Source organism: Mus caroli, unplaced genomic scaffold (genome assembly GCF_978045245.1).
Source record: "Mus caroli unplaced genomic scaffold, Mus_caroli_1 scaffold_6, whole genome shotgun sequence".
Lineage (NCBI taxonomy): Eukaryota > Metazoa > Chordata > Mammalia > Rodentia > Muridae > Mus > Mus caroli.
Genome location: NW_028227261.1, coordinates 109,393,281 through 109,419,175, shown reverse-complemented (window position 1 = coordinate 109,419,175; position 25,895 = coordinate 109,393,281). Strand labels below are relative to the sequence as shown.

General features: G+C 48.6%; 1 protein-coding gene across 2 annotated transcripts in view; it reads left to right on the top strand.

Annotated features, from left to right (window-relative positions):
• Frmpd1 (FERM and PDZ domain containing 1) overlaps positions 1-24,112 on the top strand; it is a 104,825-nt gene extending 80,713 nt beyond the window's left edge. For both annotated transcript variants that reach the window (XM_085839325.1, XM_021160346.2), the window contains exons 7-16: positions 1,987-2,082; positions 6,833-6,958; positions 8,282-8,401; positions 9,438-9,574; positions 11,341-11,467; positions 11,618-11,713; positions 12,564-12,746; positions 13,516-13,663; positions 17,420-18,235; positions 21,725-24,112. In XM_085839325.1, coding sequence (XP_085695451.1) covers positions 1,987-2,082; positions 6,833-6,958; positions 8,282-8,401; positions 9,438-9,574; positions 11,341-11,467; positions 11,618-11,713; positions 12,564-12,746; positions 13,516-13,663; positions 17,420-18,235; positions 21,725-24,015 — 4,140 coding nt within the window. In that variant the 3' untranslated portion in view covers positions 24,016-24,112. The remainder of the gene's footprint in view (positions 1-1,986; positions 2,083-6,832; positions 6,959-8,281; positions 8,402-9,437; positions 9,575-11,340; positions 11,468-11,617; positions 11,714-12,563; positions 12,747-13,515; positions 13,664-17,419; positions 18,236-21,724) is intronic.
• Positions 24,113-25,895: the final 1,783 nt, after the last annotated feature.

Here is a 25,895-nt window from a genome sequence, read left to right as displayed (position 1 = left end):
TTTGCAAGTGATGAATAGTAAGTCTACATTAAAATCATATATAAAATGTTGGGTAAAAATAAAAGAATATAGAATTGTGCATAGTCTGTTTTTTTTTTCAGCTCTCTAAAATTTATGTTGAAATTTAGACAAACATTGAGAGAAGCTTTAAAGAAAAATAAATGGTGGGAGCTCTATGATGTTAGGCTGTATTTTTTTTAAGCCTTGTAAATCACAAATTATAATGTACCAAGGAGAAAAGCCCCAAGTGGGAAATTCAAAATGAGATTTTTTTTTTTTTACACCCAGAGCCAGAAACTCGAAATAACATCCCACTTCCTGGCTGAGTGTGATTTGGAATCAGAGCGCATCTTAGGGTTTCTGTTGCTGTGATTAAATACCATAAAACCAGGAGAGGAAAGAGTTTATTTTCGTTTATAACTCCATCACTGAGAGAAGTCAGAGCAGGAACCCAGGGCAGGAACCTGGAGCCAGGAGAGAGGCCATGGAGGAGCACTGCTTACTGTCAAGTTCCTTCAGCAGGCTTGCCAAGCCTGTGTTCCTATACACCTGAGGACCACCTGTGGTGGTGGTGGGTGATGTGTGTGTGTGTGTGTGTGTGTGTGTGTGTGTGTGTGTGTGTAATGGACTGATCCTTTCTATGAGGATCATTAACCAAGAAAATGCCCTAGAGATTTCTCTACAGGCAACCTGGATGGAGGCGTTTTCTCAATCGAGGTTCCTCTTCTCAGATGATTTTAGCTTGTGTCAAGTAACAAAAAGGCACCCAGGACCCTTACCTCCATAAATAAAAGCACTGTATCCAACCTTACCTCCATAAATAAAAGCACTGTATCCAAACCAAAACAAAACCGTTAAGCTAAGCACTGCTATTATATACTTAGAAGACTAGATTCTCAGGGAGAATGCCATCAGGTGTGTTGGAGGCAGACCGGAAGGGAATGGACTTCTTTGCCCAGTTGGGCTTTCTGCCCACTGAGACACATAAAGCCCGTCCTGGTTCAAAGGACTGTAAGGAAGCCGGAGAATTTCTCCCTAGTTCTGCAGGATGCCAGTTCTAAATTTCAGCTCAATTCAGAAGCTATTTTTTTTTAAATGGGAGCTGACCCTGGAGGGACCTGCCCCCCACCCCCAAATGCTGCCCTGCTCCTAGGAATCCTGACTGACATGGAGTTACTAAAGACTAGCTCTATTCCTCTGACTCCTGAAGCCCTGGAAGAGTGGCAGAGTCCCTTAGAGGAGATGGGTGGGGTCAGGAGAGTGCAGGGCATCCCTCTCTGTCCCTTGGTGTATCACTGTAGAGAGCTACAGCAATAGCATTGGGGGTGGGGTTGGGGGTGGGGGTGCTCTAAGGACACATTCCAGCTCTACTCCACCCTCACTCCATGACAGCCCCACAAGGAAGGGAAAGGCCCCATGTGAAGAGCACAGATACCAGTCACCATTTGTTTGTTTGTAGGTTTTTCAAAACATGGTTTCTCTGTGTAGCCCTGGCTATCCTGGAACTTGCTATGTAGACCAGGCTGGCCTATAACTCAGAGATCCACCTGGTTCTGGCTCCCAAGTGCTGGCATTAATGGCATGCATCACCGCCCAGCCAGACATCATTTTTGAAATTGTGTCCCATCAGTAGATTACACCAGTGAGCAGTTGTGAGCCACTGAGAGGCTCCTATGGTGCTCTGACAGGGCAAGACACCCTTCCTTCCCTGCTACCTACCACAGTGAGTGGCTCTCCTGCCTTTTCCTGGACAAATCAATTCTATCCCCCTGGAGAAAGTCCCAAATGCTAAAAAGCAGCAATTAGCTCTCCAAAACTGGCAGTGCTAGGCACCTAGGGACTGGTGTGCCAGGCAGCTAGGGATTGGTGTGCCAGGCAGCTAGGGACTGGTGTGCCAGGCATCTAGGGATTGGTGTGCCAGGCAGCTAGGGATTGGTATGCCAGAAGAATATGTCAGCAAAATAACACTGCTCTTGTGTTGTCCAGGGGAACTCTCTGCTTTGTATGCCCAACGTGCTCAAGGTGTACCTGGAGAACGGACAGACCAAAGCTTTCAAGTTTGAGGCAAACACAACTGTGAAGGTATTAAAAATAAACCGGAACCTTTTTTTTTATAGGAAAGTTGCTCAACGGACCACCAGACAGCTTGCCCTCTGTCTGCCTTGGTGGGCTCGTACCCACTGCAGCCATGACAAGATATGTACTGTACTATATTCTTTGGTCATATAACCACCCAATAAGATGGTTTGGGGGGGCACTCTGAGGTGTTTGTTTATGTCACTTCCTACGGGGGAGAGACTCAGGACTAGAGTGGCTAAGTGGCTTGTCCAAGGTCATATTACATCGCCTATGCCTTCGTCCTTAACCACAGGCTTCCCAACATCTTGTCTCTGCCTCTACCTGCTACCTAAACACCAATTTAGCTAAACACCAAGGCAAGATTTGAAGAAAAGCCCAGGCCCCTGCATGTTCTTATACATAATCAAGTCCTCACTTGAGAGTCTCAGAGAGGGGTTACCAAACCTGGTAAAGGACTGTCAGAGCCTTCAGCCATGTTTAGAGAGGGTGGGCATCCCAGAAACTCCTGCTCTAGACAACAGAGCAACAATAAAATGTGCCACAAACACGCATCTTTTTTAAAAAGATATATTTATTTATCTTAGATATATGAGTACACTGTAGCTGTCTTCAGACACACCCGAAGAGGGCATTGGATTCCATTACAGATGGTTGTGAGCCACCATGTGGTTGCTGAGAATTGAACTCAGGACCTCTGGAAGAGCAGTCAGTGCTTTTAACCGCTGAGCCATGTCTCCAGCCCCCACAAACATGCATCTTTCTCACACCAGCACATCAGCCCAGGCAGGGAAATGTGCCTGACTTCTGTGGGGGAATAGCCATGGAGGCCCTCCAATGCCAGACGCACGAGAGATGGCTCTAACTGTTCCTGAGCAGAGAAGGAAGAGGTGTCAGAGAGGCTGCTGTGAGGAAGCAAACTGTTGTTTCTAAGATATAAAAGGTATAAGGGCTGGGTGTCCTTTCATCCCAGCTCTCAGGCACATGAAAACATACACACACACACACACACACACACACACACACACACACACACACTGGACAAATAAGGAGCCTAACTCTTTAGGGGCTAGATATGAGGTGAAATGATGTAGTACATTATAGACAGTAGTGAAGACATATATACTTATATACAATAATGTAGTAATAAATATTAAAAATCCCAGCAAGGGTTTCTACCCACTTTAGACCATTTACTTCCCAAATGAAAGACACACTCAGCCTTTATGTTTTTAAATATGCCTTAGGCAGCACAATATCGGGGCAGCTGTGTACCCTCCATGCTGATAGAATCGACTTTCGATAACCCCGAGTTATCACTTACTATTTAGTATGTTCCATCTGGACTGCTCTTAACCCAGTTGGGCCTCCCTCTGAGCCATGTTTCTTGGCCCTTGGGCCATGGTGGCTCTCCTATTCCATCAAGGCTTCTTTCCCCTCTCTCCCTTCTTGTGGTGACCTCCCTTGCAAGCCCTAGAGACCTCAACCCCACCTACGTGTCTTCTGCCCAGATATTGGCTGTCAGCATCTTTATTCACCAATCAGAGTTAACTCGGGGACAGGGCCCCAGGGGCAATGTGCTGACTCCAGGTCTTGGGGACCAGCACTTAGCATTACAATAGACAGTAAAAACCAAAACCTTAACAAGGTAAGTGCATGCATGCACACATACATGTGCACAGGCATATATCTAATACTTCTCTCTGGCATCTTCCTTTGGCAATTTCCAAGCTGCTCCAAATCCCCTGCCTGTTTCTACCTTAGTATAATTTAGGAGACGCTAGAGAAAACCCTTAGGGACCCAGATGCTCCAATGCCATTGGAGGAACCAGAGGGAGAATTGGCTGCAGTTAATTCATGCCAGTCACTCTGCTGGGCACTAACTTGCGTACTATCTAATTTAACATCTCAATAACCTTGGGAGGTGACTGACTAGCATTATCTCCGCTTTGTAGGTAGGAACAGGCCCAATAGATCCCCAGTGTGCTATGATCCGCTGGTTTATAATCAAGCTTGCTCTATTGCCGAGCTCCGGGCTGGGGCTTACCTCTGCTTCAGATTCGAAGCTGTGTGAGTGAATCAGGCAGGGCTCTACTTCTGTCATCTTTGATCAAAGTAGAATGGAAGAGGGCAAGCAAGTCTTCAGTGGCAGCCGGAAATACCCTGAGGGATTTACAATAAAGGTTCATATTGCAGAGGAATTCAGAAGACAGAGTTTGGTCTGTGAACGAAGGCTTAGCAAGGATAATGCTGGCTAATCTTATCTGTAGTGGCCAACGTCTCCCTCTTTATAACAGGGAGAGCAGTAGATCTACACAAATCCTGTCAGGGAAAAAGGGAAAGTTGCTTCAGCCCACCTGGGACTTCTTCCCTCCCCACACCACGGGAAGATTTTTAAATAAATAAATAAATAAATAAATAAATAAATAAATAAATAAATAAATAAATGTTCTTCAGACCAGAGCAATAGCAGACTGAAGCCTCGGTCGGGTTCAGTCTCTGGAGCTGCATGGGCCGGGTGTGGTGGCACATGCCTACAATCCCTGCACCCAAAGGTGGCGGTTGGAGTTCAAGATCATCCCTTAGCCACACAGCAAGGTCGAGGCCATCCTGGGGCACCAGACTCTGCTCCCCTACCCAGAAAGAAACAAGAGACAGACAAAAATACCTCTAGATGGAAGGAAATGTCATTTGACCCATTAGCATTGACTGACTTACTGTTACGTGTGGGTCAGACATTTCTATGGCACTTGGATGTTGCTAATACAGAAACCATGGCTAGGGTTATCCTGTTGGGAAGCCTGGGGTATTGGGTTGGCATTGGAGATGGAGACAAGGTACCGTGTGCTTAGGGCCAGGAAAGGGCCACAGAAATGTCGTGCAGGCTCAGAAGAGAGATCTTCCAGCTGAGTGTTAATGCACGGCTTCTAGGAAACAATGGGCCGTGGCACACATGGGGAGATGGACAGCTTTTGATAGCAGTGGATTGGGAGTAGGATCAAGATGCTTCCAGGTGCCTTTAGTCCCAGCACTTGGGAGGCAGACGCAGGCAGATTTCTGAGTTCGAGGCTAGCCTGGTCTACAGAGTGAGTTCCAGGACAGCCGGGGCTATACAGAGAAATCCTGTCTCAAAAAAACCAAGTTTTGTTTTTGTTTTTGTTTTTTTGCTTTCTAAATCTGAGGTTCTGAGTTCTGTAGTGCGTCCACAGTGATCATTTATCAAGTGACATATTTTTGAGCATCTCTAAGGCCTCAAGCATTGGAGTATAACAGACCCCAACTGTGCTGGCTAGTTTTATTACAGCTTGAGTAGGCTAGAGTCATCTGGAAGGAGGAAACCTCAGCTGAGAAAATGCATCCCTAAGATCTGGCTGTAGGGCATTTTCTTAATTAGTTATTGATGGGGCGGGCCCAGCCCATTGTGGGTGGCGCCTTCCCTGGGCTGGTGGTCCTAGGTTCCATAAGCAAGCAGGCTGAGCATGCCATGAGGAGCAAGCCAGCAAGCAGAAAACCTCCATGGTCTCTGGATCAGCTCCTGCCTCCAGGATCCTGCCCTGTCCTGACTTCCTCCAATGATGAACAGTGTTGCGAAAGTGTAAGCTGAGTTAACCCTTTCCTCCCCCAAGTTGCTTTTGGCCATGGTGTTAATCATAGCAGTAGAGACCCTGTGTAAGACTCCAGCATTGGGGAGGTCTACACTGTCAGCAAGTTGCTGTCTATTAAGGTAAAAGGAAATGAGCAAGAAAACAAATGTTAGAGGTGAGCGAATGTATGTAGAACACCGCCTGCCAGGGACTGCACTAAGTGTCTTCTGTAGGAAAATGAATGCATACAGAAGTCCAGATGGCAGGTGTTAGTGTCTACCAAAACAGAGAAAAGCCTCACAGAGAACAACAGTGTGTCCACAGATACAGTGATCTGTGGAGGCTCAGTGCCAGTCTAGAACCCTTTCATGTATCTGATATACTGTCTTTTACAGAAAGAACGTTGTTTATTAAAGAAATGGACAGTAACTAATGATGGGGGACTAAACATACCCCAGGAGCTCAGCGGGGGAGCTCTTGCCTAGTATATGTGAGGCCATAGGTTCAATCTCCAACCAAAGAGCTTCCTGCAACTGAGAATAATAGGCAGGGTGACATTTAGATACAGTAGCCAGATGGGAGCTCTCTGAAGAGGTGAGTTGTAAGTCAAACTTAAAAGGACAGAAACAGCCTTGTGGAAAATGATGAAAAAAAGTGTATATGTCAGAGGGAAGAATGTCTGTGAGGGCCTGAGGCATGTGACATGACAGGGGCCACTGGAGAGAAAGACGGGTGTGGCCTGGTGGTTGTGGAGCCTCTGCACAGCATTATCTGCCTTTCCATCTTGACAGCCTCCCCCGCAGTCTGTAGGCATTGTTATCTTCCATTTCAGAGGAAGAAACTAAAGCCAACATCTCATAGTCACATGAAGGAACTGGGAAGATTCTGTCCAGAAAGCAGTTGGTGCAGACTGGTAACTCTCAGAGAGTTTCTATCCAGACACTGAGGCAGGAGACTGGTATCTCCCCATGGAGGCTGTATCCTCCCAAGAAAAGCAAGATAGATTGCTGCCCTGAGCGGTGCAGGGCTGTAAAAGGTCCAGCATGGGAGCCGGGGCCCTGCCTCTGTTAGCGGCGGACACAGCAACACCAGCTTCTTCTATTGGGGAAGCTGTAAGAAGGCCCGGGAAGTCTCCCCACTCATCAGTGACCCCTCTTCCCCTCTGCTGCTAGGACATCATCCTCACGGTGAAGGAGAAGCTGTCCATCCGAAGCATCGAGTACTTTGCGCTGGCCCTGGAGGAACAGTACAGCATCTCCCGCCTACACCTTCTGCATGAGGAAGAGCTGGTCCAGCAGGTAGGAGGACCTACCGCACTCTGGGAGGCCAGGCTTCTCAGCCACTTCAGGGCTGGATCGAGTACACCCACTCTGCCTGAGTAAGAAGGGCAAGACTCAGGCCTGGTTTGCATCTGTTCCTATGAGGCACGCAGGGCATAGTCCAAGATGCCCGTCTTCTAGGTGTGGAGGCTTAGCAGGGTAAGGTGGTTTTCCCCGGTCACGTATCTGACAAAGTCTTTTGATTCAAGCTTTGATCATTTTTCAGGCACCCTGCTGTCTCAGAACTATTAGGGATCATTGGTTGCTGTGTACAAAACTCTTTCTGTGGCATTGCCCCACTGAGAGGCAACCGTCATGATAGGACAGGACAAACAGCCAGTCCTGTGCCACCCAGTCCTTCAGCCATGCAAGAAGTTGTAGCACAGACTCTTTAAAGTCAAACATGGGTCAGTTCAACAAATCATTGTAGGTTGTATTCTGAAGAGATCAGTAGACATATTCTACAGTTGGGAGAGGAGAGGGCTCCTTCAGCAGGGGAATGGAACAGGGAAGCCTCACCCTTGGGAGTGGGGGTGTCACTCAGGCTACCTCATTGCAAGTGAGGCATGACCCAGTCACCACTCACCGACTGCTGCAAACTCTTAAAGGATAATAAAGTGCAGAAGTGTACAAACTCCATCTTCACTTGTGGAAATCAACACTCATTTGCATTCCATCCTCCTGGCTGTGCTCAAATCCCCATCAGGAGCAACTTAGGAGAGGAGAGAAGTTTATTTCGCCTTGGAGTTTAGGAGTTGCAACGCATCGTTGTTGGCATGGCAGCAGGAACAGTCCTTGTCCGTGATGGTGGTAGCTTATCACAGCTGGTTGCATTATAGTGGCAGATAGGAAACAGAGGGACCCAAGATATACCCCTGCGCCTCAGAGACACTTTCTCTCCAAGCAGGCCCTACCTCCTAAGCTCCACAGTCTCTCAAGAGAGTCCTTCCCACCCAAGACCACGTGTTGGAACATGTGCTGGGGAGAGGGGACCTTCACATTCAAACCACAAAGCAAACTGTCTTAGACTGTCCCTGGGAGAACATTGAGATGTGGACAGGGGTTCCTAGACTGTCCCTTGGGAGGACATTGAAATGTGGACAGGGGTTCCTCTGACAGAAGAAACAACACTCTTTGAATCTTTCACATTCCACACCATGGGAAAGAAAATCAGGCTAAGAGAGAAGGCTGTGCTGTCTGGGGGGAAGACTGAAATAGAACAGCGGCCTCCCTTTCTCTCTTCCCTGTGAAGCCGCTTTATAGAGAGCGGCGAGGTCACCTTATCGTCTTTGCCTTGGGCAGGTGGTAGAAAGGGAAGAATCCCAGGACTCCCGCTGCCTCTTCAGGGTGTGCTTTGTGCCCAAGGATCCCCTGGACCTGCTGAAAGAAGACCCTGTGGCATTTGAATATCTCTACCTTCAGGTGACCAGGCTGTGCTTTCTGGGGTGCCAGTGTCCTCAAGGACGCACCGTTGGGTTATTCTGGGTTGGTGGCAGCTAAAACAACTCTCCCGAGGGATTGTCTCTTTCTAGAGAACAGTGGGTCTCATTATCCCTCCCCGTTGTTCCTGCTCCGAGTTGCTGTAATGGGAGATTTGCAGTAGACTAATCAAATTTAGGCTTAGTCCTCAATGTAGATGATACACTTTTCTAATACTATTAAACGCTTTATCCTTTCCACTTTTATTGCAGGATGGGGCTTTAGTGCAGCAGAAACTCATGTTAGAGATGACGTAACCAGGTCTTAGAAGGGGCATGTGTCTGATGTCCCTACTTAGCAGTAGAGCCAAACCTGGTTTCTTTTTTCTTCCTTCCTTCCTTCCTTTTGTTTTTTGAGGCATTATTTCTTCTGTATAGCCCTGGCTGTCCTAGAATTAGCTCTGTAGACCAGGCTGGCCTTGAAGATCCACCTGCCTCTGCCTCTGAGTCCTGGGATTAAAGGCATCTGCCACCATGCCCAGCTAGAAACCTGGTTTCTTGACTTCTAACTAGGCCTTGTCCTCTATTGCCTGGAGTGAGATTACTTTCGTTATTTTTGTTTGGATGGGAAGAGTCGTCTGGGAGATGTCACCAGTTTACAGTCCACTGGGGTGTAAGGCTGGCCTGAGTCTTACAGAAATGGGGCTAGAAAATCGTAATAGCAGCCACCACACCACCAGTGCATTATACTTGCTTAAGATAGCACTGTGTGCTTTATGCTCACATTCCTGCATATAATGTTTTCTAAGCATCCCAGAAATCAAATAATACAGATCACATAGACAGTCAGTATGCGATTAACAATGGAAAACACTATACTTAGTCTGAATGTAACTCAGGTCACAGAGCCAAGACCTCAGAGCTGACTGCTGATCCTGCTGCTCTGACCGGAAAGAAGTGTGTGTGTGTGTGTGTGTGTGTGTGTGTGTGTGTGATGCGTATGCTCTTGTTGCCTAGCTGCTCTGTGTGATCTCTTGCAGAGCTGCAGTGATGTACTCCAGGAGCGCTTTGCTGTGGAGATGAAGTGCAACTCTGCCCTCCGGCTTGCAGCCCTGCACATCCAGGAGCGGATCTATGCCTGTGCCCAGCCACAGAAGATCTCTTTGAAGTACATAGAGTGAGTGGCAGGGGGTGGCAGCTGTGTCACATTTGGGACTGCTGGCTCCTAGCCAGGATGGCCAGACTCCAGAGAAAGCCGATACTCACCCATCTGCCTTTGTCTCTCCATCCATTTCCCTTTACCCAGCCTGGCTCCCTGTCTGGGTAGAAGCCATTTCCTCTTGCAGTAACACAGAGTCTCCTTGTAAATTTCCAGGCCCTGAAAGAATGTCTGAGGCCATCAGCTGACAACTTCTGAGGGCAGGGATGTCTTGGAAATTAATTTTCCCAACAGGTGCAAACCAATTGGCTATGGCATTATGCCTTCCTCCAAATGGGGGATGCTTCAAGTCCTACGATCCATGTTCCTCTTGATTCTTAGCTCAGAGAACTAACATCCGTTATGCTAAGCCCCTCCCTGGGTCTCTGCTCTAGCTTGTCTGGGTATCAAAATCAAATGGAGAAATCAGGTTTTAAAAATAGAAGAGATCCCTGGTATAATGAGTCAAGGTGCTACTTTAGGAGGCTTCTGAGGCTTCCAGGCTAATAACATTCTGAAGCTTAGCCTCGGGATTGGCAGGTGCACTCTGCGGCAAGAGTGCTTGCCTAGCATACACAAGGCCCTGAGTTTGTTCCCTAGCAGAGGGTAGGAGACTTGTTCTTATATGTGGATGGTCACGCCACTTATTTTTGTCATTAAAAGGACTGAGAACAGCCCTATTGGAAGGCTTTGCCGGTAAAGGCCCCGGCATCCAAGCCTGAGTCTGAGTTCAGTCCTCAGGACCCATGTGGTAGGGAGAGATAACCGATGCCCACAGGTTATCTCTGATCACTACACATGTACACACTTGCTAAAATACAGCAGTTTGGGCTCCCCTTTTTAGAAGTTTAACTTAGTATAGACACACAATATATGAATGGAATGGAATTTTAAATGGAAAGAAAGATTGAGAACTTCTGCTTTGATTTATGAAATATCCCACACCAAGACCAGTCAGTTTCCAGACCAGTCAGGAGGTCCTAAATGCAGAATGTGTATAATGTGTATCATATGTGTTTATGGGGAAAGCCCCTCACTCTGTCTCTCTCTCCTTTAATAGAGAGATATACATATAGAGATAAGTGAAGATACGGACATTGTCTTAGTTCAGGTTTCATTGCTGTGAAGGGACAACATGACCAAGACAATCTTATAAAGGAAAACATCTAATTGCGGCTGGTTTACAGATTCAGAGATTCAGTCCATTATTATCATCATGGTGGGAAGCATGGCAACATACAGGCAGACATGGTGAAAGAAGAGGAGCTGAGAGTTCTACATCTTGATCCAAAGACAGGCAGGAGACTGTCTCCCTCAGGCAACCAGGAGGAGGCTTTAATTCCACACTGGGCGGAGCTTGAGCACTGGAAGATACCCCCGAAAGCACACACCCACACACCCACGCAGTGATAGCCTTCCTCCAACAAGGCCTCACCTACTCTAGCAAGCCTACACCTCCTTAATGGTGCCCACTCCCCATGGGCCAAGCATTCTAACACATGAGTCTACAGGGGCCAAACATATTCAAACATCACAGACATCCCCTTTCTCTTTCTTTCTCTTGCTTTTTTCTCTTTCTGTATCTACACCTCTGCCTGTCTCTATTCCTCCCACTAGAGAAAGGTACTCCTAATTGCTGTATGTCAAAGCTCTGTATCTGAATTCTGTGTCATTGGCTCTTTGTTGGAACCAAGAGCAATGTAAACATGTGAACATGAGTCCTTGTCTCCAATGTCTTGCGGCAGGAAAGACTGGGGAATAGAGAATTTTATATCTCCAACTTTACTCCGAAATATGAAAGGCAAAGACATCAAGAAAGCCATTAGCTTCCACATGAAAAGAAACCAGAATCTGTTGGAACCCCGGCAAAAGGTAAGGCAGTCTAGCCTCTGCTGACCCGCCCAGCTTTCTGTTGTGAAAAATCTTGGGGAGGCGGGGGGAATCATTTTCACCATTGCCTAGATTTTAGGCAAGTAAATAATTCTGATTTCAGTTTTGTTTTGTTTTTTTTGTCTCATAAAGCAACTTATTTCTGCTGCTCAGCTACGCTTAAATTATCTTCAGATCCTTGGGGAACTCAAGACATATGGTGGGAAAGTCTTCAATGCCACTTTGATGGTATGTACCAGTCAACCATAGACTCTTGCTTGCCCAGGACCTTGAATATTTGCAGATTGGCAGATCTTTATTGGGCCCTGGCCTGGAAGATGCTAGGGGAGGCAGAGCTGAATTAGTTATAATTTCTGCCCTCAAGGATGAAGCTAACCCACAGACAACGCCATGATGCAGGCTATGGTCACTGTTGGGAGAGAAGGGTGGAAAGATAAGATCCACTATTGCTAGCTTAGTCTGGGTCCAAGAAGAAGAAACAGGGTCTCATGCAGCCCAGGCTGGCCTCAAACCTGCTACCTGAGGTTGACCTGGAACTCATCCTCCTGCCTCTGTCTTCTAAGTGCTGGGATTACAGGGATTAAGAGCATGTACCGCTCTAGCTGACAACCCGAGTTCAGTTCCCAGCACCTACCTTGGACTGTAGCTACAGTTCCAGGGACTCTAACACCCTGTTTCTGGCTTCTGTGGCACTGGACTCAAATACATAGAAACACTTATTAGATGCATAATTTCAATATAGTAAAAAAAATAAAGAGTTTACAGGAAATACATTTATTTTTAATTTAGCTGTGGGTGGGCCCCGTGAGGCGTAATCTCAGGGAATGGTGGCAAGGGCCGCACTTAAGAAACAGACTTGGCAGAGAGAGAGAAGCAATGCCTGGCACACACTGGAAGCCCAGAACTCCGGAGAGTGCAGCAGGAGGACCGTAAACATGAGGCCAGCCTGGGCTACACAGCAAAACCATTTCTGGAAAAAGAAAAAAAAAGTTGTAGAGAGAGACGTCGTCATGTACAGTGTGTTTGTATTTTCACAAGCTTGCGAATAGAAACTGATTTCCCTTCCACCCGTCTGCAGTTACAGGATAGAGAATCCTACATTGCCCTCCTGGTTGGAGCCAAGTACGGGATTAGCCAGATCATCAACAGCAAGCTCAACATCATATCCACGCTGGCAGAGTTCGCCAACATCAGCCGCGTGGAGCTGACAGAAGAGTCTGAGAAAGTGAGCATGGTCAAGGTCTACCTTCAGGACGTTAAGGTAATCGGCTCACAGCGGAAGAAAAGGGGCCTCAGTTTGGCTCCTGGAGTTTGGTGTTAAGTATTCGAGGGTAGTTTACACGAGCTTTGATCAGTAGCGAAGCCCACTGCTGATCTGGCTCAAAGGATCTGCCTCAAGTGAAGAGCAGCCAATGGAGCCTGCATCATCCCAAGACACTCTTGACAAGGGTTGGTTCTGTTTGTTAGGTCCTATGTATGATTGAAAAACTCTGTACCCAGAGTTTGTTGGGTGAACTCTTTGAAATGGGTAAACAGTTCAGGGTGCCTCCTGATGCACAGTGTCTCCTTTTGTTCTATCCTCTATCCCACCCCCACTCCACCCCACACACCCCATCCACCCAGACCCTTAAAGACCTTCGCTATCACAGGAGAAGGCAGAACCCAGCCTGGGGCCTTTCTGGAAAGTCCTGTGGTCACTGGTCCCTCCCTTGATTTCATCCACTGTGCCCAAGAAAGGCACTGTGTGTTTACCACCATGTCTTCATTCTCTGTCATTCTTCCACCCTCCCCTTTGAGAGGTACGGTCTTAGGGGCTAGCTGTGTGTGTGTGTGTGTGTGTGTGTGTGTGTGTGTGTGTGGTGCAGGTAGGGTAGGGTGGGACAGAGGATAGAGAGAAAGGAGGCGATGTATAGGAATGCGGGCCGCTAGGGGCCCGTCTGCAGGCATGGCTTAGTTTCTCTCTTTGGCCCCATAAGGCCCTGTTGTACCTGGGTCCTCTACAAACAGAAACTTTCTGTTCACCTTCACAGGTTCTGACTTTGTTGCTGGAATCCAGCAGTGCAAAAGACCTGGCCTGCTTGATCGCTGGGTACTACAGGCTGTTTGTGGACCCGGCCAACTCTGTCTTCCTCTGGTCTGGAAACAGACGGCCGACGCACCGCGTGTCCGCTGAAGAAGGTGAGGTGCTGAGTCTTTCCCCGGTCAGGACAGGCCCGTTTGTTTCCATCCAAGCAGTTAATCTTCCTTAAATATTAGAGGCACTTTCTTGGTATTTGGAATTCTCCTAAATGCCAAGAAGCGCTAGGTCTCTGATTCCCTGTAGAGTTTCCCAAAACAGTCTCTAAGATTATCTTATTTCTCAGCAAAAGGAGACGTCACTTTTAGAATGTGGGAGACTTGGTTCTTGCTGTGCCTTTGCTCTCTTCTCATTCTCTTGAGATGTGATAGAAATTCTCAGCCTTACATGTTTAGAAGAAAGGGAATACCTGGAGCCAAAAGAGACTTGACCTTATATCACATAAAGAATGAAGAAGTCAGGGCTGGTGAGATGGCTCAGTGGGTAAGAGCACCCGACTGCTCTTCCGAAGGTCCAGAGTTCAAATCCCAGCAACCACATGGTGGCTCACAACCATCCGCAACGAGATCTGGCGCCCTCTTCTGGAATGTCTGAGGACAGCTACAGTGTACTTACATGTAATAAATAAATAAATCTTTAAAAAAAAAAAAAAAAAAAAGAATGAAGAAGTCAGATGGGGACAGAAAAATAAAAGGACAGGGGAGACAGACAGGTTCCCCAGACAGCTTCAGCTGCCATCAGACCTCTGCTTCAGCTGTTGTATCGATGTGGCTTTTCCAAGGCAGTCCTGATGATGTTTAACAGCTGCTCTGTAGGGGGAAACCCTGACCTGAAACAAATACCCGACACTCCCACCAGCACCACCATTGCCGGCTGCCAGCATGGTTTGCTGATGTGGACATAGCCAGCTGTGCTCAGGATCTCACCATTTTATATATAGCATTTCCTCCACATGGGCAAAATAGTCATAGATCGTCCCAGAACAGATGACTGGAGAGAGAGATGCAGTCATCCGTGCTATCTGTGGTAACCACAGGGGATTCCACAACCTTTGGTGCTTACTAAAATCATCCATGTTCGATCCTTTCCATGAAATGGTACATAATTTATATATAACCTATACATGTCTGTAGCCAGTCTCTGCTATTTTGTGGGTTCTTCCTTTCCCACCCTTTATCCCCCTGGTTTCACCCTCTGTCACTAGATAGGAGAGAAAGAAGGATAAAGGAGAGAGAGAGAGAGGAGAGAGAGACAGAGACAGAGACAGAGAGAGAGCGCGCGCACAAACAACTACTAATAAACCACAACCAGCCCCCTTGAATGACCAACAACCCCCTATTGGGGCTCTAGCATTTATGTGCCCTCTGAAAAGTTTCCAGAATTCCAAATTTCACACAGTCGAGGAAACTATCTGCAGCTGGAAAGCCGTGCCTCTGCTAGAGAACGAGGCAAGTCAGCCACTGCTGACAGTCCAAAGCAGCCCTCATCCCTACGCCTGATGTTAGAGTGAGAACACATTCTTATATTTCCAAAAATCCAAAATGTTACTGCCCATGTCCCTCCATATCCTTCAGGTAAAACTCTAGATGACGACCTATCCTGTTGTCAGTGCCGTGGATGTGTTTCCTACAGAGGCTGGTCCTGAGAGCAGTGCTTTCAGTTTTGAATGAGTGAGTTTATTAGTCTGTAGCAACCAAAAGTAAAAGAACAAAACAGCAAGCAGCAAATGCATAGGGGAGCATCAGGTCCAGCACTTCCGTTATCCAACAGGAATGAACGGAGAAACCCTGTAAAGACAGTCATCTGGAAACCCTGATGGATAAAGCAGGTGCTAGGCAGAGTGTCTCCTCCACGGAGAAGCGTCTGGTTTTTCGTTCCCACTGCAGACGTTTTTCATACCATAAGATAAACGATAGTAATCTTGGTTTGAAACCGTTTGCCTTCTGGCTGTTCTCAGGAGCACAGTTTCTCTAAGGCCCTTAGCAGTTTGCTGTTCTTTCTCCTGTGATCGAGCATGGGGCCAGCCTGATCCAGCACAGAGAGTTCTGGGGGAAATTCAAAATAAACATATTTGCATGGAGGGGCCATCTCTTGCTTTCTGAGTCAACACTTAACAACAGCTAACAGCACGTGAAAAAAAAATATGACATTATATATAAATACAATAATTTATATTACAGTCAAATGTTATGCCACTGAGTTATACTCCCATAATTCATATTTTAGTGTGCCATTGTCATACTGTGTTTGTGGAGTCACCATGACACAAAGAATGGCTTGTACATGTTCAGCATGGATAGATTTATTCCATTTTGAGCCTATGGGTCGACAAATGCACACATATGAAGCCTACGGATCTGAAGGGCCAGCTGTTAGGAGTTGATGGGCTTTGCGTACTTACGCTTCTTTGCTTTTGCCAAGCACTTCTGCTAACCACTGAGCCATCTCCCCAGGCGCCAAGCACTTCTGCTAACCACTGAGCCATCTCCCCAGGCGCCAAGCACTTCTGAGTGAGGAATAGCTCAAGGTCCGGTCGGGGAAACGGCACAGAGTGGGAGTAACGCTGGTTTGGAGGGTGTGGTGAGAAGGACTGTGCACTAGAGACAGTGCAGAGACAGAGCATCAGAGGCTTGGTCCCTGAAAACACCCTGGAGCCAAGCAGATGATAAAGGGAAGCTCATTTGAGGAGAGGGAATGTGGTTCATGACACAAGACCAAGGTTGGGGAAGGCTGCAGAGGACAGCCAGTCTGGTGGGGTATGGACTAGCCATAGTATGAGGGCAGCTCTTAGTCAGGGTTTCTATTCCTGCACAAACATCATGACCAAGGAAGTCAGGACTGAAACTCAAGCAGGTCAGGAAGCAGGAGCTGATGCAGAGGCCATGGAGGGTGCTGCTTACTGGCTTGCTTCCCCTGGCTTGCTCAGCTTGCTTTCTTATAGAATCCAGGACTACCAGCCCAGAGATGGTACCACCCGCCATGGGCCCTCCCTCCCTTGATCACTAATTGAGAAAATGCCTTACAGCTGGATCTCATGGAGGCATTTCCTCACCTGAAGCTCCTTTCTCTGTGATAACTCCAGCTTGTGTCAAGTTGACACAACCAGCCAGTTCAGGGCTGTAACAAGGGAAGGGTCAGAGCCACAGTATGAGGACACACTGAGAGGGACCAGGGTCTCTCTGTGATAGGAGCAACAAGGCCACACTTCGAGCATCTCTAGTGAGGGAACTTCAGCTCTTCCCTGTAGGGAGGAGAAGCCAGGAGGAAGGATCAAGCAGTGCACAGAGAGATGTTCTTAGGAGATCATCCCAGAGGCCATTGGGAGAAAAACAGGAAGCCTAGCCCGATGCTGCCTCTCTCCATCATACATAGTCTTCCCAGGTACTCACAGCTAGATGCATCTCCGCTGTCCCAAAGGCCCACTGCAGCAGAGTCTCCAAGGCCACCTAGCAGCCTCAGGCCTCACTCGCTTGCTCTCTGGCTAGCATATCAGGGAGAGGCTAAGCATCTAGTTTGCATTTTCACATTTGGTGCCCCATCTGATTTTGATGTTCTGACACCACAGGGGAGGTATTTGAGGAAATGCTGAAAGTACAAGGGAGAAACAAGTGGATATCCACCACTCTTTGTCAGACAGAGGGGTCTCCCTGGGAGAAGAGATGGACTCACTCTGTGCTCAGACAGATGAAGGACAGGTAGCCCAGTGGTGTGTCCTCCTTGGGTCTTGGCATTAGTCAATCTAGTATGACTTATGTCAGTCGCTTTCTGTATTTCCCCCTGCAGCAAGGTAACAGGAAGCAGGTGTCTGTCAGACCTGAATGTTGACTTGTTAACCCTCAGTGTCCCGTCTATCACAGGCTACGAGTCCAGGGCCTGCAGTGACTCGGAGGAGTCCTCTGAAGTGGACTGTGTACTGGAGCCCCTTTCTGACCGATGCCTGGTGAAGCTGAGCCTCTGCAGACCATTTGCTAGAGAGGAGCAGCCCCCTGGCAACAGCCCCACACCCGAGGCAACCAGAAGAGGCCCAAGCACCTGCGGGGCCAGCAGCATGACGGACAGTGCTGAATCGGAGGCATCAGACTCAGCCAACACGGAGAGCCGAGGCTGCAGGACCAGCGGGTCCAGTGAGTCCATGGATGCCCTGGAAGAGGACGACTTAGATGCGTGCTCCTCCAGCGGGACCAGCTTCTTCCACTTTGGCCCACCAGGCTTCTCAAAGGGCCTCGAGACTGACAGCCAAAAGGAAAACAGCAGGGTCGAGACCAGTGGCTTCCTGTGTTTGCTGGATCTGGGCCAGAATGCCAACCCTCAGTGCCAGAAGATAGAAGGTCCCCAGGGCCTTGCTTCGGAAGCCTGCAGCTGGGGACCAGAACTGAGCATGGGCAGGCTAGATCCCAGGCTGTACGAGGGCAGCCGGACTGACTACTATAACCTGTGTTCCAGCATCTCCCCAGGCAGCCACCTGAGTGACTCGGGCTCAGAGAGCACAACTTCCCGGCAGGGAGCTGCACCTCCCCAGTGGTGCCAGCAGGGCTGGATGGAGGCTCAGCCTGGCTCCATGCTGGAAACCCTGGGCCTGCCTGCACTGCCCCCGCTGGCCTTTGAGGGTGGCAGCTCAGATGAGGAATACTATGATGCAGCTGACAAACTCACGCCACCAGACACACTCTCAGGTGAGCACCTGGTGCCCCTCCCCCAGCCCAGCAGATCTCTACCCCTTAGCTGGCTTCTAAGAGCCCAGGGCCAGCTCGAGAGCAAGAGACAGCCTCCTCTACTCTTGAGTCCATGGACCAACTTATAAGCCTCAAGGCCTTGAGTCGGGGCCGCAAGGGAGGTTTGGAGAATGGTGGGCAGGGGGCAATGAGAGGAACTCATTCCACTGTGGGAATCAGAGAAGGCTTCCCAGCAGAGGTGTTAAATGGGCTGGGCCTTGTCAGGTGGACAGGACTCACAAGAAAGGAATGGAGTGCCCAGTAGAAAGAATAGCTGCACCACCATGGGTCCTGGGGTGAAATTGGTTGTTGGAGCAATGAGACAAGCTATCAGTGGTGTTTGTTGGACTTAGGAAGTCCAAGGGTCGCTGACCTCAGAAGGTTGGGGATCTGCTGTCTGGGTCCCTCATATGTTTCCCAACTAAGATTGTGAGGTTTTTAATCTATAATTCATGATCCCAAACAGACACCAATGTAAAGTCTTTTCACACAGAAATATTTCCTGAGATAACCAGAAAACCTTGCAAGGCACATATATGTAACAAAAGGTTTCTACTCTCTGAGGTTAAAAACCCTGGACAGCAGTACAGACATGGCGGTCTGAGCCTCAGCCCTCTCCTGTGCCTCTCTGATACTGCCCTCTTGTGGTTCTCATTGCTGTTGGCAGAAAAGCCAGTTCAGCTCCTGAGGGCACCCTCTCTGTGTGATGCCCTCTGCCTGTTTGCCTCCCTTCCTGCTCTCTGCCCCTTTCCCTCATCTCAGCTGGCCTTTGCACCTGTTCCTCTGACTGCCCTGTCTTCACCTGGTTGCCCATCAGCTGTCCAGTCTCAGCCGAGGGTTCCCATCTGCAGAGAATATTTTCCAAGTTTACCAGACCAGGGCCAGCTGTGCATCTCAGTCATGGGTTCTGCCAGCAGTGGTGGCTTTCTGCCTGTACCTTGGTACTGCCTGCAGTTACATATTCACCTCATGATTATGAGAGGGCTCCTTGTGTGCAGGGAAGGTGTCCCCAGCACACAGCACCTGGGCATCCTCACTAAATGAATGAGTGAACTCACCACTTGATTATGGGTTTGTTGTTGTTGTTGTTCCTTGGGGACTGGCCTTTGTTTTCCCTTTGCTGTCTCACCATGTGATCTTGGCTGTCCTGGAACTTTCTGTGTAGACCTTGGGATCAGACCAGCAATGGGGGGAGGAACAACAATATGAACTAACCAGTACCCCCCACCACCACCACCAGAGCTCCCTGGCACTAAACCACCAACCGAAGAAAACACATGGTAGGACTCATGGCTCTAGCTTCATATGTAGCAGAGGATGGCCTAGTCAGACATAAATGGGAGGAGAGGCCCTTGGTCCAGTGAAGGCTGTATGTCTCAGTATAGAGGAATGCCAGGGCCAGGAAGTGGGAGTGGGTAGGTTGGTGAGCAGGAGAAAGGGGGAAAAGAATATGGGGTCTTCGGAAGGGAAACTAGGAAAGGGGATAACATTTGAAATGTAAATAAAGAAAATATAATAATAATAATAATAATAAAAGGAACAGCAATGGGTTATGCTGCCCTACACTGCACAATCCAGTTAACCTCCTGGGCTCTCCCTGACCCCTGCTAGGCTAGCCCTTATTCTAGGAGCAGGATGAGGGGTGTGGTTACAACTGGCAGGTGTGACTCTTACATGGGGACCCAGTCCAGAACTTAGTCCTATAAGAGATACCCTCTCACAGGCAGGGGATCTGTGCGGTGCTAAGCACAGAGTCTAGAAGTGGGACTCTTGTACCTGGGTTTCAGCCCACTCCTGAGTCACGCAGAGCTCCACAAATTCTCACTATCAGTCGAGGCAGCACCTTCAAACATTGCTGCACCTCCGAGTCACCTGAGGAACCTTGTTTAAAGTCTGTCAATTCCTCAGTGCTAACTTCAGCAGTTCTGACTGACATTGCAGGTCTGAGGGGTAGCCTAGAATCTGATAAGCTATTCAGTCCCACACAAGCAGGTCGGAGTGCAGGAGCCTCCGAGTTCTCGATAACATCCTATCCCGATTCCTCCTGCCCATATCCTAAAACTGTTTCACACGCTGCTTCTCCTGAGAAAGATCATCCCATCGAGCACAAACCCCTCAGGACAGGGTCCCTGCAATGCACCCTCATGCCCTTCACATGTAAAGTATCAACAGAAGCAGAAGCAGCTATGGGCGTGAGTTAACATCACCATGAAGAAAGGCTTGACAGACACCAAGCCTGTGGGCTGCCAGCAAGCCTGAAGAACTGGCAGCCAAGCCGGAAGTCTTTGCAGCAGAACTCCTTGGCTGTATTGTCAGGGCCTTATGGCTGTAAACAATAACATCTAATTATTATCACTAACAGTTATTGAGTTGCACAGTCTTGATATGTTTGTGGCCCAGGTTGGCTAGAAACTCAAATATATAGCCTAGGCTAGCCTTAAACCTGTTGGGCCTCCTCAATGCTGAAATTAGAGACATGCGCAAGGCACCATCACATTTATTTTTATTTTTTTAATTTTAAATTAGTTTTATTTCTGTGGATGTTTCCCCTGTATACATGTCTGTGTTCTATGTGTGTGCGGTGTCTACGGGAGCGAGGAAAAGGCATCAGATCCCCTAGAAGCGGAGCTCATAGATGGTTTTGTGTGCCATGGAACTTCTGGGAATTGAACCCTGGTCCTCTGGGAGAGCAGCCAGTGCTCTTAACTGCTGAGCCATCTCTCTAACACCTTTAAATATATATGTGTGTGTGTGTCTGTGTGTGTGTGTCTGTGTGTGTCTGTGTGTGTCTGTGTGTGTATGTGTGTGTGTGTATGTGTGTGTGTATGTGTGTGTATGTGTGTATGTGTATTGTGTGTGTATGTATATTGTGTGTGTGTGTCTGTGTGTGTGTATGTGTATGTGTGTGTATGTGTGTGTGTATGTGTGTGTATGTGTGTGTATGTGTATTGTGTGTGTGTGTATGTGTGTGTATGTATGTGTGTGTATATATATATATATATATATATATATATATATATTTCTTTGTTTCTTTGTTTGTTTGTTTTTGAGACTCTGGAGAACTTGTAGCCTGGACTGTGAATCTCACCTCTTCACTGTTGTAAATTCACTATGGTCTGAGGGTAGTCCATGTGTTAGAGTTCCTACCTAGCATGCACAGGGTTCTGAGTTTGATCTCCAGCACCACTGATCACCACCAGAGTTCAACCACTGGGAAGTGTCACGCCCCGAAAAGAACGTTGGCGTGCTCTAACTAAAAGGGTGTAAGTGGGTCTTAGACAAGCAACCACAAATGCTTATCATGATCATTATCTTCATCTGCCAGATGAGGAGACTGGGGAAGAGAACATTTAGCTTGCCCAAGGTTTAGGACTTGAGTCTACACAAGCCAACATTCTTACCCCTCTGCCTGTCCGTGCTTAATGTGATTTTCCTTGTCTTGATTTGCAGGGCCCAGAGCTGCCGATCCTAGTGCCATGAGATTTCAGAGTCAGTCTAGAACCCGTGGCTCTGAGGAAAGCCTGCATCCGGGCCCAGAGGGAGGAGAGCCAAGCAGGCAGGGAGGGGTGAAGAAGTATGCCAAGTCCCTGAGGAAGAGAAGGTCCTTCCTACAGACGGATCACACCTCCCAGGTCTCCTTCCCCCTGGAGGCATCCGCCTCCCAAGAGAACACGGATGATGTGTGCTACTATGACCGAGAGCCCTACCTGACCCTCACTGCCCCCTCCCCAACTGTGTCCTCCCTGCAGGACGTGCAAGGTGAGCCGGGCCTCCTGGAGACCAAGGCCTTGGGGTTGCTGGCTTCCTTGAGGGAGACCAAGAGCACAAATCCAGCCTCCAGGATCATGGAGATGGAGCCAGAGACCATGGAAACCAAGTCAGTCATTGATTCCCGAGTGTCTTCTATCTCTGCCATTCGCCTCCGAATTGACCCCAGCAACACAGAGAATCCTGAGGCTAGTCCCTTGGCTGTCACCACGGATGGCTCCTCAGCCAGCATCCCTCACAGCCCCCATCACTCCAACCCAGGTTCTTCCAGCCCACAGGCTGCTCAAGTCAGGCCTTTTCAAATCGTATCTCCAGATCAAGACCCAGGTGGCACCACCCCCAAAGAACTCACTGCAGAGCCTGAGGACAGCACCTTCCCTCTCTCTAGTGATCACCCTGATCCAGATAACCCAGGGCCACACCACGTCTCTCAGGGAGACACATCAGAGCTGGAAGAGGTGCGATCAGAAATAGGCTCAGAATCTTTTTTAACAAATCACGTACAAGAGGTTATCCCCCAAATCACAGGGCCCTCGTGTCCTGCCAGCGGTGAATGTGAAGTGAATCCGGAAGAGACAGCCTTGGCTGCAGATGAGGTACGACAAGGACAGCTGTCCTTGGACAGTGACAGGGAAGTTATACACAGAAATGGCCCTAGCCTATTCCAGAAGGGATCTGGAGAGGACCTGGGTGATTCCAAGGGTGACGGGTTAGATAATGTCCCACAGGCCCTTGACGTTAGAGCTCCAGCTGGTGAAATAAACAGCTCCCTCTGCTCAGAGCCTCCTGCAACAGGGAGAGGGCAGACCTCATCTGACTCTGAAGGGGAAAACAGAGAGGCCCAGGAACAGGAGTTGTTGACAGAGCTGGACTTGGCCCCTGATTTCTTACTTCCATCAGCCTTCCCTCAAGAGACAATAAAGGCAGAGCAGCTTGACCATGTGATCAGGGAAGACTCGGTTCCCACGAGCACTTCTCAGCAGGTCTGTATCCATACAGTACCTTCCCTGCCAAAGCTTTCACCTTGTCAAGAAGAGCCCCGCTCGGCAGATTCAGGCCATGGCTCACCAGCAGAGAGCAAAGGTGACAGTCCTATCATTTGCCTACCGCCTGAGAGGTCGTTCCTGTGCTTTGCCCCAGAGAGCCATCCCGAAGGCCCCACCAGTCTCAGCAGGGTCACCTCCTTCAGTTTTGCTGGCATAAACGAAGTGGCGCCCGCAGAGATTGGCATAGAACACTGCAGATGTCACTTTTCCTACGCCACGTGCTTCTGGGGCCTGCAGCCTGAGACAGAGGAAGAAGACGGGGACCCTCAGACACACCCTGCTGCCCCTCTTACCTCCCCACCCTCTGCAGGAAGCCAAGTGACCCTGCCCTGGAGGGCAGCCCGTGCCTATAGCTGCACCACACCCCTATCCAGGAAAAGCCACATCTGGCCAGAGTTCTGCTCCAGGGCTCTGAGACAGCTGAAAACTACCCCCACAAATGCCCCCGAGGGCTTTGTCCAACTCACAGAGAGCCTGCTGGAGCTACAGGACATCTTAGAAGCTTCCTGGGGGGTTGGAAACAAACACCCCCCTGACAAGTGCACCTGGCATTTTTCAGAAAGCCGGAGCCGCCTATGCATGGGCTCACAGAAGCTCCTAGCCAGCTGTCAACACGTGATCAGAATGGACCAATCCCCCGAGGAGATGCAGGATGCTGTGCGGGTCACTTTCCAGCACTTGGTCCAGCTGGCCGGCCTCTGCTTCCAGTTCACAGACTGTAGCCGCTGCTCCACCCGGCACAGGGAAGTGGCCGGGAACCTGAGGGACGTGGTATACACCTACCACCAATTTGTGGAGGCTGCGAAACTCACCTGTGAGAGAGGCTACCATGACCTCAGCGTGAAACTCTTGGCCCGCCAGTGCACAGCCCTCACAGCCGCTGTATTCTGTTTGACCCAGAAGTTCCGGGCGTCCACGGCTCTGTGAACAGGTCACCGACCCAAGGCCCCTCTCCAAGGAGCCTCTTCTTCTTCACCTGCCCCTTCCAATGTTTACTACATAGAGTATTCAAATAAACTGCTGCTTAATCTTGTCTTGTTCTGCCTTTCGAGTTCTGAGTGATGGTAAATTTGGATTTAAAAATGCTCTCTCATACTCAAGTCAACAGACATTCACTTCCTTTGCACCAGGCCTGCACTGGGAACTTGAGAAAACAGGCTGTCTGACATGAGCCTTTTTCCAAGATCAGATGTGCTAGGCTATAGGCGAGTGGGTGGCCAGCCAGCCAACAGGTATCAGGCAATAAATAAATAAATAGTAAATAAAAAAAGTCACCGGGCAGTGGTGGCACATGCCTTTAATCCCAGCACTTGGGAGGCAGAGGCAGGCGAATTTCTAAGTTTGAGGCTAGCCTGGTCTACAGAGTGAGTTCCAGATCAGCCAAGGCTACACAGAGAAACCCTGCCTCAGAAAAAAATAATAATAAAAAAATTAAAAGTCCTAAGAAGTCGGGAATTGTTGGTTTTGGTTCCTCTGTTACATCAATTTGGCACTAACCTATGCAAACAGGTGACTGTGTGTGTGTGTGTGTGTGTGTGTGTGTGTGTGACCCTCCAAGTCAGCATCTGGTTCTTGACTGCCTCTCTGCTGCAAGCACAGCTTGCCACTAGGGGGCAGTAAATTCCCTAGGGCAATGGTCCTCAACCTTCTTACTGCTGCCACACTTTAATACAATTCTTCTTGTTAGGGTGACCACCAACCATAAAATTATTTTGTTGCTACTTCATAGCTGTAATTTTCCTACTGTCTTGAATCTTAATATAAATGTCTGATATTCAACCCCTGAGAAGTTGTTTGTGACCCACAAGTTGAGAACCACTGCTGTAGCTGGTCACCCATGTTGAGGGTTATCCTGTGTTGTGTCAGAAACTACACCCCAGAATCTTGCACCCTGTTTCCGTTTTTAATATCATAAGGCAAGCATGAAGTCCAGGAGTCAAAGTTGCCATTATTAGAACAATATTAGAACAGAAGAAATACTATAATACTTCCCTCATACTGGCCCCAGCCGATCAAGGGACTTCTTGCCCACCATGGATGTGAACAAGCTGCTTAAACTCCTCATGTTTCGGGTTTTCTCTTTGTACTTGAAAAGACTCATATTGTCCACTTGAAAGAAGTATAAACCCAGGAAATGGTAAATTGTCAGTGAGTATTGGTAACAAAGCTCTGTCCCCACCCCTGACACACACACACACACACACACACACACACACACACACACACACTGCCTTTCCACATCCAGACAAACTTGTCTCAAGATTTCTTTGGGACACCTTTTGCTCTGGCTTCTCCTGTCTGGTCAAACGTGGCATGGTGTGGTGGCTCACTTTGGACTGTCAGAGGTCATCAAAGAGGTTGGGAGGTTGACGCTCTGTTCTGTAAGGCGCCCTAATGCCTCGCCTTGCCCAGCAAAAGCAGGATCCGTGAGGAGCCACTCCCTATGCTCCCTCCAGGTGGAAGGGAGGCCACCTCCAGCCATGAGAGGAACACATGTCCCTCCCATCCCACCCCAGCCACTTGTCACCTAGTAAGGCGGCAATCAGTTCCTGTGCCAGAGAGGACTTGTTTCCTCAGAATAGTGTTGGTTATAAAGCTCCAAATAACCATTAAGCTCTGGAATGTAACTTGGAAGTGATTTCACGGCTAAAAAGGAGCAGGACACCAGGCTAAAAGCAAGTTGGATGGTGTGAAAGAGGACTTGGAACTTTTGCCAGGAAGATCCAAATTGCTTATTGCTATGGACAGGGTCTCAACCTTCACCAGTGAGACTTCACTAAAGGCTGGGTCCCAATTGGTCCAAACCA